Source organism: Oncorhynchus mykiss, chromosome 10 (genome assembly GCF_057628025.1).
Source record: "Oncorhynchus mykiss isolate SJ-2025 chromosome 10, ASM5762802v1, whole genome shotgun sequence".
In the NCBI taxonomy this organism is placed as follows: Eukaryota; Metazoa; Chordata; class Actinopteri; order Salmoniformes; family Salmonidae; genus Oncorhynchus; species Oncorhynchus mykiss.
In genome coordinates, this window is record NC_143031.1 from 26,977,234 (window position 1) to 26,991,834 (window position 14,601).

A 14,601-nucleotide genomic window follows, 5' to 3' on the forward strand; every position below is an offset into this window, starting at 1 on the left:
TCTGAGCTATAATGTTCACCCTCACCTTGGAGCCTTAAGCAATAAGGCCCGATGGGGTGTGGTATATGGCCAATATACCACGGCTAAGGGCTGTATCCAGGCACTCAGCGTTGTGTTGTGAATAAGAACAGCCCTTAGCCGTGGTATATTGGCCATACACCACACCCCATCTGGCCTTATTGCTTAATTATCCTATTTTCCCCAAAGTGCACAGTATATGCTGGACTGGTAGTAAGGAAATAAATAGTTTCATATTAAATCATAACAGTATGTGCTGTCTAAGATCAGCCTGCAGAAGGTTGGCTTTCTCACTGAGATAAAATGTACATGCTCTCCTACTCAGTTGGGAGGAGAGCATGGTGCTTACAACACCAGGGTTGTGCGTTCAATTCCCATGGAAAAAAGTACAAAAAAATGTCTGTACACACTCTGGATAAAAACATTTGCTAAATTACTAAAATGTAAATGCAGTTTCTCATTTATCAGAATAAATAAACAGCCTTTGTTGCTGGTCATTTCAAATAGTAAATAATTTGCCGATGTGAATGCTTCAACACTGTTTGTGAAATAACACAAGAGTTTGGTGCTCTTCAATGTTTATTTGTGACGGTAATCAACTTCGGCTGAGAATCTTGGTGACCTTTTAGAAAATGTAGCCCTATTTGGGAGCCGGGCCAAAGATAACAATGACTGTGTTTCCCCATATCCACTCTTATTAATACTAACAAATCCATGTGACAACACCATTTTTTGAAGACCATCTGCACTAAATGTGCATTTGAAAAGGGAAGCTGCATAAACACTGCCACATATTGTGTTCTTGGTTAATCTTTGTGTTGCAATTTCAGAAAGATGGCTTGGAAATGGTTCCAAAGATGCATAAATATGACTATTGCTTGGATCGAACTATAAAACAAGTAACAACAAGGATTTAGGTTAATAATAAAAACCATGATTTGGACTTTATTGATCATCAGCAAAATGACACCAGGCCATTTCATAGAAGCCTTGCAATTCTCAGTCGGATGGATGGACAATGGGGTCCTTTATGACAAGCTGGAGACACTAGTCCATTTGTGACACTTCCTTATAGCTGTGCTTTACAACCCTGTGACGCCCTGGAAGTGTAACATTCAAATAAAAATGAAAACCATGCCCTGTTTCTCCTTCATTTACTCCCTTGCTTTCAACTAAACTTATTCCGTGCTTTATGGCTTCTGGTTATATCCCATTTTAGGTATGTTTACGTTTTGTGTCATGGATGGCGAACATATGTTTCAGATCAATTCCACAAAAGCTTCAAAAGCCATCTTTGCGTGCATGAGTCTGGTAGCCACTGTTTGGTTCCATGTCTAGAGACCTCTAGGGCCCATGCCTCAGTTATCGGTATGGAGGCTCAGGCTGGTGAGGGGCGGGCCTATAGAGCTGCTGTAACCGCATCGGTCTGGTTGACCAGCCTCCGGGTAACTGTCCAATGACCCGTAGGTTCACAGGATGCCCATGTCCAGAGAGCGGGGCACTGGGGCTCAGGATTTGGGTCTGGCCCGGCTGGGAGTCCAGTGGAGGTAGACTGGTGTGGGTCAGGGCAGATGGCGAGGTGGTGGAGGAGGATGGCAGGGGGAAGTGGGGAAGCAGGATGGCGGGGGTGAGGCCGTAGCGGAGCTGGAAGACCCGGGGCGGGCCCTGGGCCATGAAGCCGTTGTTCCGCTGGGGTTCCGGCTTCTCATCCCGCATCTTGTCCTCTCGCTCCTCTGGCTTTTTGGGTTTGCTGGAATTCCGTTTGGCTCGGTTGAGCTCCTGGATTTTCTCTGCCTGAGCACGGCGGATGTGGTAGCTCTTCCTGGAGCTTTGGAAGGAGTCCAGAAACCCCTCCAGGGGCACGTTCCCCTCCATGAACTTCTCCAGGAGGTCCTGCAAAGCAGAGGCCCACAAATAAATGGGTATCAGGAGACAGGAATTCAAAACAAAAGGATTCCCAACCCCTGGGAACAGTTCAAACACAGCCCCACATGTAAAAGTAGATTTCACATTAACTTATGTTTTTCCATTAATACAGTGTCCACCACACTTGCACTGGCACAGCCCTAGAATGATTGTAATCAGTCTGTAATCAGTCTGACTGGCAACTGTGCCCCCAGTCATGGGGAGCAGATGGAAGACCCGTCTAGCCCAGTATGGGGGGAGTGAATAATTCATGACAGTCTAGTCTGCACAGCCCACCTCCCCAAACACTCTAACCTCTGTCTGAGCACAGCCAATGGAAATGACTAAATTAACAGGCTACTGGCTACGCACACAAAAAAGGCTTGGGTCATTACTGTGTCTCTTCCATATCGGAGCAGCGCAAATGGTCCCCACAGTACCCCCAATTGCCCTGGACACTGTTTCTTTCTTCACAGTTGCCAGCTGTAGAGGGCTTGACATAATCAACACTATGATATTACCTTCAGCCTCTGTGGCTGAAATCTGGCGTCTTCAACAGGGAGCCGCTAAAGATAGTGTAGCGATACATAAAACCAAATGGTGTTAGAAGGCTGGAACACACAAAAGGACCCACCCTTAATGCCATACGTTAGAGAAATAGATTATGTGAAATCCATCTAATAAACAAATGGCCTGAGGGTCGTCTATTTTTGAGAGACCCATGTTTTTTCAGTGCTGGCTAAGAGCCATCACTCAACACAGTCCTATTATGATGAGGGTCACCCAATCAATCAGGCTGACTGCTGCCCTAACAACTTTGAGTCATGGAGCCATCAATCGGGGTTGTGTGAGGTGGAGGAAGCACAGTTTATTTAAGTCTTTGTGCTGGACGGCCTTGCATGGATAAATCAAAACCTGAAGGAAGGATTGTGTGTGGGGGGGTAGTCTCTGGAAGTAAGCCTTTCTCTTGATGGGAACGTGCTGTATAGGACTGTAGTCTGTTCACAGTTATGCATTCGGTCACCTACTTAAAGGGTTTGTGAAATTAAGGATTATAAGGACCACTTGCTAATGGATCAAGCTCAATAAATGTGTTGCGCCATGTGTTCCTCGCCAAATAAAAATGTTTTATCACCTAGGACAGTGTCAAGGTTGCACAAATTTTCTGGTAAAAAATAACCTCACTCACAAGGGTAAAAACATACCGATATGTCTCTCTCAAATGTCAATATGCCTTGTACAGGTTAGTTATCATTGTTTTAGTTCACAATGGAGCCCCTAGTTCCACTCTTCATACCCCTGATACCTCCTTTGTCCCACCTCCCACACATGCGGTGACCTCACCCATTACAACCAGCATGTCCAGAGATACAACCTCTCTCATCATCACCCAGTGCCTGGGCTTACCTCCGCTGTACCCGCACCCCACCATACCCCTGTCTGCGCATTATGCCCTGAATATATTCTACCATGCCCAGAAACCTGCTCCTCTTATTCTCTGTCCCCAACGCTCTAGGCAACCAGTTTTGATAGCCTTTAGCCGCACCCTCATACTACTCCTTCTCTGTTCCGCGGGTGATGTGGAGGTAAACCCAGGCCCTGCATGTCCCCAGGCACCCTCATTTGTTGACTTCTGTGATCGAAAAAGCCTTGGTTTCATGCATGTCAACATCAGAAGCCTCCTCCCTAAGTTTGTTTTACTCACTGCTTTAGCACACTCTGCTAACCCTGATGTCCTTGCCGTGTCTGAATCCTGGCTCAGGAAGGCCACCAAAAATTCAGAGATTTCCATACCCAACTATAACATCTTCCGTCAAGATAGAACTGCCAAAGGGGGAGGAGTTGCAGTCTACTGCAGAGATAGCCTGCAAAGTAATGTCATACTTTCCAGGTCCATACCCAAACAGTTCGAACTACTAATTTTGAAAATTACTCTCTCCAGAAATAAGTCTCTCACTGTTGCCGCCTGCTACCGACCCCCCTCAGCTCCCAGCTGTGCCCTGGACACCATTTGTGAATTGATCGCCCCCCATCTAGCTTCAGAGTTTGTTCTGTTAGGTGGTAACATCAATAACGCAGCCACACCCCGAGTCCCCGCAGCTGTCACATTCAGAAATCAAAAGATGGTTTATTATTTAGTGTTAAAGCTCTGACAAAGGCCAAGCTAACAAGAAACACTTTTCAATGAGAAAACAAAAAACATACGATGCAATTATCTTGTTAATTTGAAGGAGAACAAAAACTACTTGGCCTGCTATTGAACACCACGCAGAAACATCGCTATTCGGCACCATTTAAGTAGCCCAGTTGTATTGTTTGGCTACTTGAAGAGAACTAGGGACTATTACTCGCAGCCCACCTCTTCCAATGCCGATATGCCAGATGAAGAGCCGAAATTAGCATAACATCCTGGCATTTAAGCATACTCGTTTTTAGAAAATTCACATACTATGCAACATTTTTATTTTCGCATACTGAAAATACGTCATGCGCGATGGCGTTGTTTCCTGCTATTCGTTCATTTCGGTACCGCATCCCCATATCTAATTGATCAGCTGTTGTGAAAGCCAAAAGTATTATGACATCCGTGCATTTTAAAGTATACTAGATTTTCGAAATGTCACATTCTATTAAACTTTATTTTCCCACATACTCAAACGGCCTCCTATTTAGGATGCAAATATGGGTATTCAGACATTGCCATCGTTTTTCCCCTTGGACATCATTGCAATACACGCGCATTGGAGCCAATGTGGAGCCGATAAGCAAATTTGCCTCAGCCAAATGTAGCCAGCCTATACATTTCAGACCGCATTGGGCCCACGTCGTGCCAATGTGGGCATGTTTGCTGGGTAGTGTATAGGTTGTAGTATCGAGCTGAAAGTACACTGAACAAAAATATAAACGCAACATGCAACAATTTAAAAGATTTTACTCAGTTACAGTCATAAGGAAATCAGTCAATTGAAATCAATTCAATCATCTATGGCCTGGGCAGGGTCGCAGCCATGGGTGGGCATAGGCCCCTACACTTGAGAGACAGATCCACCCATTCATTAGTCCCTAATCTATGGATTTCACATGAATGGGAATACAGATATGCATCTATTGATCACAGCTACCTTCTTTTTTTTTTAAAGGTAGGGGCGTGGATCAGAAAACCAGTTAGTATCTGGTGTGACCACCATTTGCCCCATTTGCCTCATGCAGCGTGACACATCTTCACACAGACTTGATCAGGCTGTTGATTGTGTCCTATGGAATGTTGTCTGACTCCTCTTTCAATGGCTGTGCGAAGTTGCTGGATATTGTTGGAAACTGGAACATGGTGTCATACACGTTGATCCAGAGCATCCCAAACATGTGACATGTCTGGTGAATATGCAGGCCATGGAAGAACAGGGACATTTTTAGCTTCCAGGAATTGTGTACAGATCCTTCCGACATGGGGCCATGCATTATCATGCTGAAACACGAGGTGATGGCGGCAGATGAATGGTATGACAATGGGCCTCAGGATCTCATAACGGTATTTCTGTGCATTCAAATTGCCATCTATAAATTGTGTTCCTTGTCCGTAGCTTATGCCTGCCCATACCATAACCCCACCTCCACCATGGGGCATTCTGTTCACAACCTTGACATCAGCAAACCGCTCACCCACATGATGCCATACACGCTACGCTGTCTGCCATCTGCCCGGTACAGTTGAATCCGGGTTTAATCTGGGAAGAGCACCTTTCTCAAGTGTGCCAGTGGCCATCGAAGGTGGGCATTTGCCCACTGAAGTTGGTTACGACGCCGAACTGCAGTCAGGTCAAGGCCCTGGTGAGGACGACAAGCACGCAGATGAGCTTCCCTAAGACGGTTTATGGACTTGGTCTGCGGTTGTGAGGCCGGTTGGACGTACTGCCAAATTCTCTAAAACGACGTTGGAGGTGGTTTATGGTAGAGAAATTAACATTCAATTCTCTGGCAAGTTCTGGGGAATGTTCCAGCAGTCAGCATGCCAATTGCACGCTCCCTTAAAACTTGAGACATCTGTGGCACTGTGTTGTGTGACAAAACCGCACATGTTAGAATAGTGCTTTATTGTCCCCAGCACAAGGTGCATCTATGTAATGATCATGCTGTTTAATCAGATTCTTGATATGCCACACCTGTCAAGTGAATAGATTATCTTGGCAAAGGAGAAAAGCTCTCTAACAGGGATGTAAACAACTTAGTGCACAAAATTTGAGAGAAATAAGCTTTTAGTGAATATTTCTGGGATCTGTTATTTTAGCTTGTGAAACATGGGACCAACACTTTACATATTGCATTTATATTTGTCTTAAGTGTAGTTATATTAAATTGAAGCTTTAGGTTACTGAGGTATTTACATTTTTCAGTAAACCGTGACGGTTAACCTGCAGTACGTATTAAAAAGTAGCTGAATATACATATACACATCTATGTAAATGTAGGCACATGCTATAATTCATCAAAGGTAGGCCTATATCTGTAAATCCACTCAACCATGTCAGTGTTTGAGTGTTACATTTCCCAGCACTGTAAACATTATCAATATTCCCTGTCTTCCTTCACGCACAGGTATTTGCGGAATATCACACGTACTAAGATGAAGTGTTAGGGGGGGTTCTGTGCTATGGCTCATGGTAAAGACCCTTGAGCAGGCTGTGTGGAATACAGAGTGCTATTAATGAAATGTGATGTGGACATACAGTATAGGCTAGGCTATGGGGGTTGGGGGAGGCCTTTCATTCTGGAGAGAGACAACTGAGGGCTGTCACATGACTCCTGCTCCATTGTGGCTACCCAGTTTCTCTTGGGATGCATGGGCTGTCGATTGATTTGAACAGTGATTACACTATTGCGCAGTCTAGGTGGACATTTTTGGAAATGGAGCGGATCATCCCCATGTATGGATTTCTGTTAACTGTCTGGTTGTCAATAACATTGTGTGTTTAATGCGCAAATTAACATTTGAAAGAACCTGTTCTTTTGAAATATAAAGGTCTAGGCAAATGCTCTCTTTCAGACTGTAGACATTTCTATTGAAATCGTGACCAGATAGATGTAGTATAGTGCACAGATTTTTTTTTATTTTTTAATCTCACTTGAAAAAGGCAACCAGTACAGTGTGGATCATAACTCCTGCATTCTTGAATACTCAAGTGTGCATGAGTTTCATGGACTATTCCTAGAACAAGCTTAATCTGTCCGTCTTTACCGGAGTGCAGAATGAACAAAAGTGGCCTGGCTGTTGACTGGCATGGGAGCTTTTCAATTATACTACACTAGTGCTGATAATGCAAAGAACACACTCAGTGGTTTATGCTAAGACTAAACATTAGAGTTCAGGCTTTGGATTTACCTCGGACTGTTCCTCAGCACGCGCCACATCTTCCTGGAGAAGATTCTGTGCTGTCTGGAGGCTGTGCTTCTGTATGTCGGCCTCTGCAAGGACAAAGAAACATAATTTATTCACAGGGAATGACAGTGACAGAGGGAACAGTTAAGAAAAAGAGCCTACCAAAAGAGTGACTTATGACTAGCTCAAGACTGAGGGTGGTTTAGTCACTGAGAAACCAGGAGAGATTAAATCATTTAAAAACAAATAAGCTTTCAGGGAATGAACATTATTTCAAAATCGGACCTCTGAAATGAAAATGGTTGGCCCTGCCTTCAGCAAAATATATTTGACCTAAACCCTCTCTGAATGCTTGAAAAAAAAACAAGTGACCCTCCTTTATACCCCAAAATAATAATTAAAACAAAATGGATTGCAAAGAACATGTCTACCGTTTACCCTCACTTGTTGGACAGACCAGTGCCTTAAATATGCAGTTTTAGAAACTGTACTTCGTACTGTAAGCATTATATGGCAACGCAGGAATTCTGATACACAGGGCTGCAGGCCAGAAGGTTGTGGCTCATGGTAAAGATCCTTGAGCAGGCTGTGTGGAATATAGAGCGTTATTAATGGAATGTGATGTGGACATACAGTATAGGCTAGGCTATGGGGGGTTGGGGGAGGCCTTTCATTCTGGAGAGAGACAACTGAGGGCTGTCACATGACTCCTGCTCCATTGTGGCTCCCCGGTTTTTTATGAGATGCATGGGCTGTCGATTGATTAAATCTGAGACATCATTAGGAATCTGGGAATGGTACTTTGAAAAGTTAGGCCTACCTTAACCCAATGAGAGAAGGTCAAAAGTGATTCCCTAAAAGCTATCTGTGTTTAAACCTCTTCTATTGTACAGAAAGTCAATCAATCACATTTACAGTGGGGCAAAAACGTATTTAGTCAGCCACCAATTGTGCAAGTTCTCCCACTTAAAAAGATGAGAGAGGCCTGTAATTTTCATCATAGGTACACTTCAACTATGACAGACAAAATGAGAAAAAAAATCCAGAAAATCACATTGTAGGATTTTTAATGTGACCGGCGCAACCGGTTTTGGTTCCGTATAAGGTGTATGTAAACTTCCAACTTCAACTGTATATACTGTACTCTATACCATCTATTGCGTATTGCCTATGCTGTACGGCCACCGCTCATCCATATATTTATATGTACATATTCTTATTAATTCCTTTACACCCGTGTGTATAAGGTAGTTGTTGTGAAATTGTTAGATTACTTGTTAGATTTTACTGCACGGTTGGAACTAGAAGCACAAGCATTACGCTACACTCACATTAACATCTGCTAACCATGTGTATGTGACCAATAAAATTGATCTGGATTTGATTTCATGTACAAAGCAGTACAAGTTTTCTGTACTGCACAAAAATCCCCAGTAAATTACCCACCACCCTAATGTATGTATGAATGAGAAAGAAACCGTTTTTGCGGTGAGACAAACAGGAGACGTTGATCAGGAATAGATGACATCCATTGTAACATGACATCGTAGATGGCCTTTGCTGGACTCTGTTGTTGTTTCTGTAACTCCTGGTGCAGTTTCTTTAAGTCATCCACCCACTGCATAATGTCAGTGTCCAAAGGATCCTCAGCTGTCTTTCTCGGGGAGATGGGTCGGGGAGATGGGGTGGAGGTTGATGGAGTTGCATGGCAGAGGGCACAGATGCACCTGGACAGTGGGTTGGGTGTTGGTGAGAAGGGCCTAGGTGTTGGAGAGAGGTGCCGGACAGGTGATGAACCACGCTTGGGGGGATGATGAATCAAGGGGCGATGAACCACCTGTAGATGGGCCCCCATCTCCATCTCTGGACTGTCCAAAACATCACCGCCATCCAACAAGTACAAGCACATGGTGAATACATTAAAATACAATGCAAACAATCTTAAAATATCTCCATGGGCTCCATGGAGTTAAAATTGATTTCTCCTGACCCCTCCTGTCTCAGCCTCCAGTATTTATGCTGCAGTAGTTTATGTGTCGGGGTGCTAGGGTCAGTTTGTTATATCTGGAGTACTTCTCCTGTCCTATCCGGTGTCCTGTGTGAATTTAAGTATGCTCTCTCTAATTCTCTCTTTCTTTCTCTCTCTCGGAGGACCTGAGCCCTAGGACCATGCCTCAGGACTACCTAGCATGATGACTCCTTGCTGTCCCCAGTCCACCTGGCCGTGCTGCTGCTCCAGTTTCAACTGTTCTGCCTGTGATTATTATTATTTGACCATGCTGGTCATTTATTAACATTTGAACATCTTGTTATAATCTCCACCCAACACTGCCAGAAGAGGACTGGCCACCCCACATAGTCTGGTTCCTCTCTAGGTTTCTTCCTAGGTTTTGGCCTTTCTAGGAAGTTTTTCCTAGCCACCGTGCTTCTACACCTGCATTGCTTGTTGTTTGGGGTTTTAGGCTGAGTTTCTGTACAGCACTTTGAGATATCAGCTGAAGGGCTATATAAATACATTTGATTTGATAAACATCTCAATCTAATTAACACACACAACACACCGTCTGTTTTCTGATGTTTGAACTTGCCATCATTATTATAACACAAGCATTGAATATATCCCACTCACAGTTTCCCCCATCCAGAAAAGAGCTGATGTCATATGTTCTAACTAGATCTGCTAAACATAAGATCACAAACACCCACACACATAATGTACAAAAGGACTCGGCTGCATAACGACTATACTGTATCTGGCATATCGGTGTCTGTCTGACGATGTTTCACATGAACACAATCTAGTTGTCTGAGAATCGGTGGGACATACACCACCAGCAGCCCCACTCCTCTTACCAAATTCACTTTTCAGATTGTGAACATACCAGTTCCGAATCTTTCTACATGTTTCTTTGATATCAGTATCGGTGTTCAAATTCTGTGATATCTCCCCCCAGCTGTTGACTTTTGCTGGCTTGTCCGAATATAACCGCATCTAAGGGTTGTAAAGGTTCTCGTATTGCCTCATCAACTCGCACAGACGCTCCTCCAAACTGGACATAGACAAAATTGCACTTAGCAAATCTCAAATTAAAAAGCATAAAAAAGGAAGCTTGCAAGTAGTAGAAGTGAGGTAGCAGACCATCTCTTCTGTGTTTACACCAGAAGGGATACCGGAAAATATATGACGTAGACACAGGGACGGGACTTACATTGCAAAACTAACTTAATACTGCCCCTCAGTATTCGCAAGGAATGATACGTCGGGTCTCAATTTCCAGGTATTACAAGGAACTGCCTCTTTTGTGGTGAAAAACGACACTGCAACACTGCGCTACGTCCCGTTGTCCCGTTTTTAAACATTTAAAAACATTGAGGTTTTCTCAAATGAAGAAAAACCTCTAGCTCTTCTCTCTCAGCCTGTCAACACAAGAAAGAGGCATCCTCATACAGCAAGGCTCCACTACCATTGAATAATGTTTGCAGTGTCATCGGTAGGCCCCGGGGCAGGGGAATAAGGCAAACACAATCTATTAGCTCAACCCAGCTGATGAAAAATGGGGGCTTGTCCCTTGAAGTGTAGCTTTGCTGTTACTATGGAAACGTGTCATCATATTAACGTGCCCTCATTTGTTTACGGCCGCAGGGTAGTAAGTCGCCCAGGCAAGTTGGCCAGCGTAACCGTGGAGCAAAGAAAGGTCACGGTGATGACACTATCTTTCTGCACCACGGAGAGAAGCCCCCACCCTTGTATCTGGACAGATGGAGCTAAAAATGCAGGATATGCAAAGACCAGCCCAACAGCTGTGGCAAACAGGCCTACTATTATTCAACAAATGCATAATAGCTAATTGTACACAGATCTCCTTGTTTGTCCAGCCAATTAGTGGTGTTTTCAGCATAGTTTTAGTTGAACATGTCTCCACAAGATGTTCCCTTTAACATGTCACTTCAGTTGACCTATGATAATGGATTTAGCATGCTAATGATTTATACAGAGCACCACAGGCAGTGTTCACACAAAAACAACAAACCATAGTAAACATTCCAATAACAAGCCCATGACAACTCTACACCTACGCCTCCGTTCATGTCTCCATTGCCTGAACATGAATAATCCAAACCAACATTAAAGCCTCTTCTGGCAAGAGCTGTGTGAACATGTACCTTCAAATACGAACCAGAGAACCATGCATGTGGGAAATGGTGAGGCGTGTCACGTGCATGACCTGTGCTACAGATGTTGGGGTGTAATGGGAGGAGACAGACATCCAAACACTACAGGAGCAGCTGCATGTGACCTACATTGAGGGCAGAAATAATTCAGCAGGCCTGAAGGCTAACTGGCTAACACAATAGCACTAGCGGTAGCGGGTCCACCTCTGGGGAAAATGGGGGGGGGGGACAACACCACCCCATCCTCTGGGAGTGGCGGTTGGCGTGCTGACACCCACAGCAGAGGATTTAGGATTTTGCACATTTGAAAAATAGTATGTAGTACATTCCAAACACTTCCTTGGACTCCTTCAGTAAAACATACAGTATAAAGGTCTGTTCTCCAAGCAAGCCAACAGAAAGAAGACCGATTTTATGATTGAACTGCAGCTGACATTGTCTCTTGTCAATGGCTATTAGATAGCATTACTGCTGACTGGTATGCCTGCAGCACTGCATATAGACACCAATGCAAGGACCAGGCTGTATCACATTTGACTGTAATTGGGGGGCCCATAGTGCGGTGCACAATTTGCCCAGCATCGTCCTGGTTTGACCGGGGTAGGCCGTCATTGTAAATAAGAATGTGTTCTTGCCTAGTTAAATAAAAATAAAAGGACATGTGTCCACAGCAATTAACTTTTTCCAATGGTAGTGTCCTATCAAATTAATATGGGAATTCATATTAAGACGTCTAACGTGGAAGTTCATACTGTTGTATACTGATGCTACGCAAATAGGTCATAGTATCACAGATGGGGTGTCGCAGGGCTTGGTGTATTAGAGCCCTCAAATTAGCCAGTGGGTCAGCAGTAAATTATAACTCTGCAGGACCCTGGCCTGGTTTAGATGCCTACATAGCACAACATGTCTTCTCTCTCAAATTAGGTCAGGATGAAAAAGACAAAGCACGCAAGCTCCTAGACCATTTTATTCAGCGAAATGAAAGCCCTCTCCCCCAGACACACGCACACACTCTTCCTGTCATAACAGTGGGTGTTCTCTTTGGTATGTGGAGATACTGTAAATACTGCGGTCTGATGCTGCTCCTCTTGAATGGGGATGATAAAATGAGCTTGATGGGCTTCACACAAAGAGACACACAGTGATGTTTCCTGAATGTGTCACCCTGTCTCTTTGCAATGTTTCAAGCTTTTTATAACATAAAGGCACTGTGCTGACATCTGCTATGCCTCCCTCTGACAAGTTTGGTAGAGTTCCCAGAAATCTTTTAGGATGTAGATGAGGCGGATAAAATGCATACCTGGGGCCTCATTTATAAACTGTACGTACAGTTGAAGTCAGAAGTTTACATACACCTTAGCCAAATACAAGTGAACTCAGTTTTTCACAATTCCTGACATTTAATCCTAGTAAAAATTCCCTGTCTTAGGTCAGTTAGGATCACCACTTAATTTTAAGAATGTAAAAAAAATAATAATAATAATAGAGAGAATGATTTATTTCAGCTTTTATTTCTTTCATCACATTCCCAGTGTGACGATCGTCTGAAGAAGTAGACCAAGGTGCAGCGTGGTAAGTGTTCATGATCTTTAATACTCAGAACACCAAACAAAAACAACAAAAGGAATAACGAACGTCACGTTCTGCCGGCTTCACAGAGCTAACAAAAAACAAGATCCCACCAACAGGCTACCTCAGTATGATTCCCAATCAGAGACAACGATAGACAGCTGCCTCTGATTGGGAACCACACTCTGCCAAAACCAAAGAAATACAAAACATAGAATGCCCACCCCACATCACACCCTGACCTCATCAAATAGAGAAATGAAACGGCTCTCTAAGGTCAGGGCGTGACAGTATCCCCCCTCCCCGCCAAAGGTGCGGACTCCCGGCCGCAAACCTGAATCTATAGGGGAGGCTCCGGTAGGGCATCTATCCTTGGTGGGGGCTCCGGTTCGGGGCGAGGGTCCCCAGTTCCGGTTCCCCCCAACTTGGTGGCACCTCTGATGCGGGGACCCTCGTCGCCGGCCCCGGACTGGGGACCCTTGCCGCAGGCCCCGGACTGGGGACCCTTGCCGCAGGCCCCGGACTGGGGACCATCGCCGCAGGCTCCGGACTGGAGACCGTCGCCGCAGGCTCCGGACTAGTGACCGTCGCCGCAGGCTCCGGACTGGAGACCGTCGCTGCAGGCTCCGGACTAGTGACCGTCGCTGCAGGCTCCGGACTGGAGACCGTCGCTGCAGGCGTCGGACTAGTGACTGTTGCTGCAGGCTCCGGACTGGGGACCATCGCTGGAGGCTCCGGACTAGGGACCGTCGCTGGCGGCTCCGGACTGGAGACCGTCGCTGGAGGCTCCGTGCCATGGATCCTTACTGCAGGCTCTGGGCCATGGATCATCACTGGAGGCTTCGTGCCATGGATCATCACTGGAGGATTCCGTACTGGAGTTCTGGAGCGTAGAGCTGGTTCCAAAGAGTACAATCTTTGTACCCATGTGCAGTTGCAAACCGTAGTCTAGCTTTTTTATGCCGATTTTGGAGCTGTGGCTTCTTCCTTGCCTTTCAGGTTATGTCGATATAGGACTTGTTTTACTGTGGATATAGATACTTTTGGGCCTGTTTCCTCCAGCATCTTCACAAGGTCCTTTGATTATGTTCTGGAATTTATTTGCACTTTTCGCACCAAAGTACGTTCATCTCTAGGGGACAGAACGCGTCTCCTTCCTGAGCGGTATGGCGGCTCTGTGGTCCCATGGTGTTTATTCTTGCGTACTATTGTTTGTACAGATGAACGTGGTACCTTCAGGTGTTTGGAAAATGCTCCCAAGGATGAACCATACTTGTGGAGGTCTACAATTATTTTCTGAGGTCTTGGCTGATTTCTTTTGATTTTCCCATGATGTCAAGCAAAGAGGCACAATGTTTGAAGGTAGGCCTTGAAATACATCCACAGGTACACCTCCACTTGACTCAAATTATGTCAATTAGCCTATCAGAAGCTTCTAAAGCCATGACATCATTTTCTGGAATTGTACAAGTTGTTTACAGGCACAGTCAACTTAGTGTATGTAAACTTCTGACCCACTAGAATTGTGATACAGTGAATTATAAGTGAAATAATTTGTC

At 44.7% G+C, this 14,601-nt stretch overlaps 1 protein-coding gene across 2 annotated transcripts in view; it reads right to left on the reverse strand.

Annotated features, from left to right (window-relative positions):
• Positions 1–579: 579 nt before the first annotated feature.
• The window catches only part of LOC110533567 (VPS37D subunit of ESCRT-I), a 42,877-nt gene continuing 28,855 nt past the window's right edge, over positions 580–14,601 (reverse strand). The window contains exons 1-3 of one of the 2 annotated variants that reach the window (XM_090186255.1): positions 8,776–9,165; positions 7,301–7,383; positions 580–1,911 (exon numbers count right to left, since the gene is read on the reverse strand). In XM_090186255.1, coding sequence (XP_090042381.1) covers positions 1,381–1,911; positions 7,301–7,383; positions 8,776–8,842 — 681 coding nt within the window. In that variant the 5' untranslated portion in view covers positions 8,843–9,165 and the 3' untranslated portion in view covers positions 580–1,380. Of the gene's footprint in view, positions 1,912–7,300; positions 7,384–8,775; positions 9,166–14,601 lie in introns of those variants that run through there. The other variant, XM_021617907.3, reaches the window with a different exon arrangement.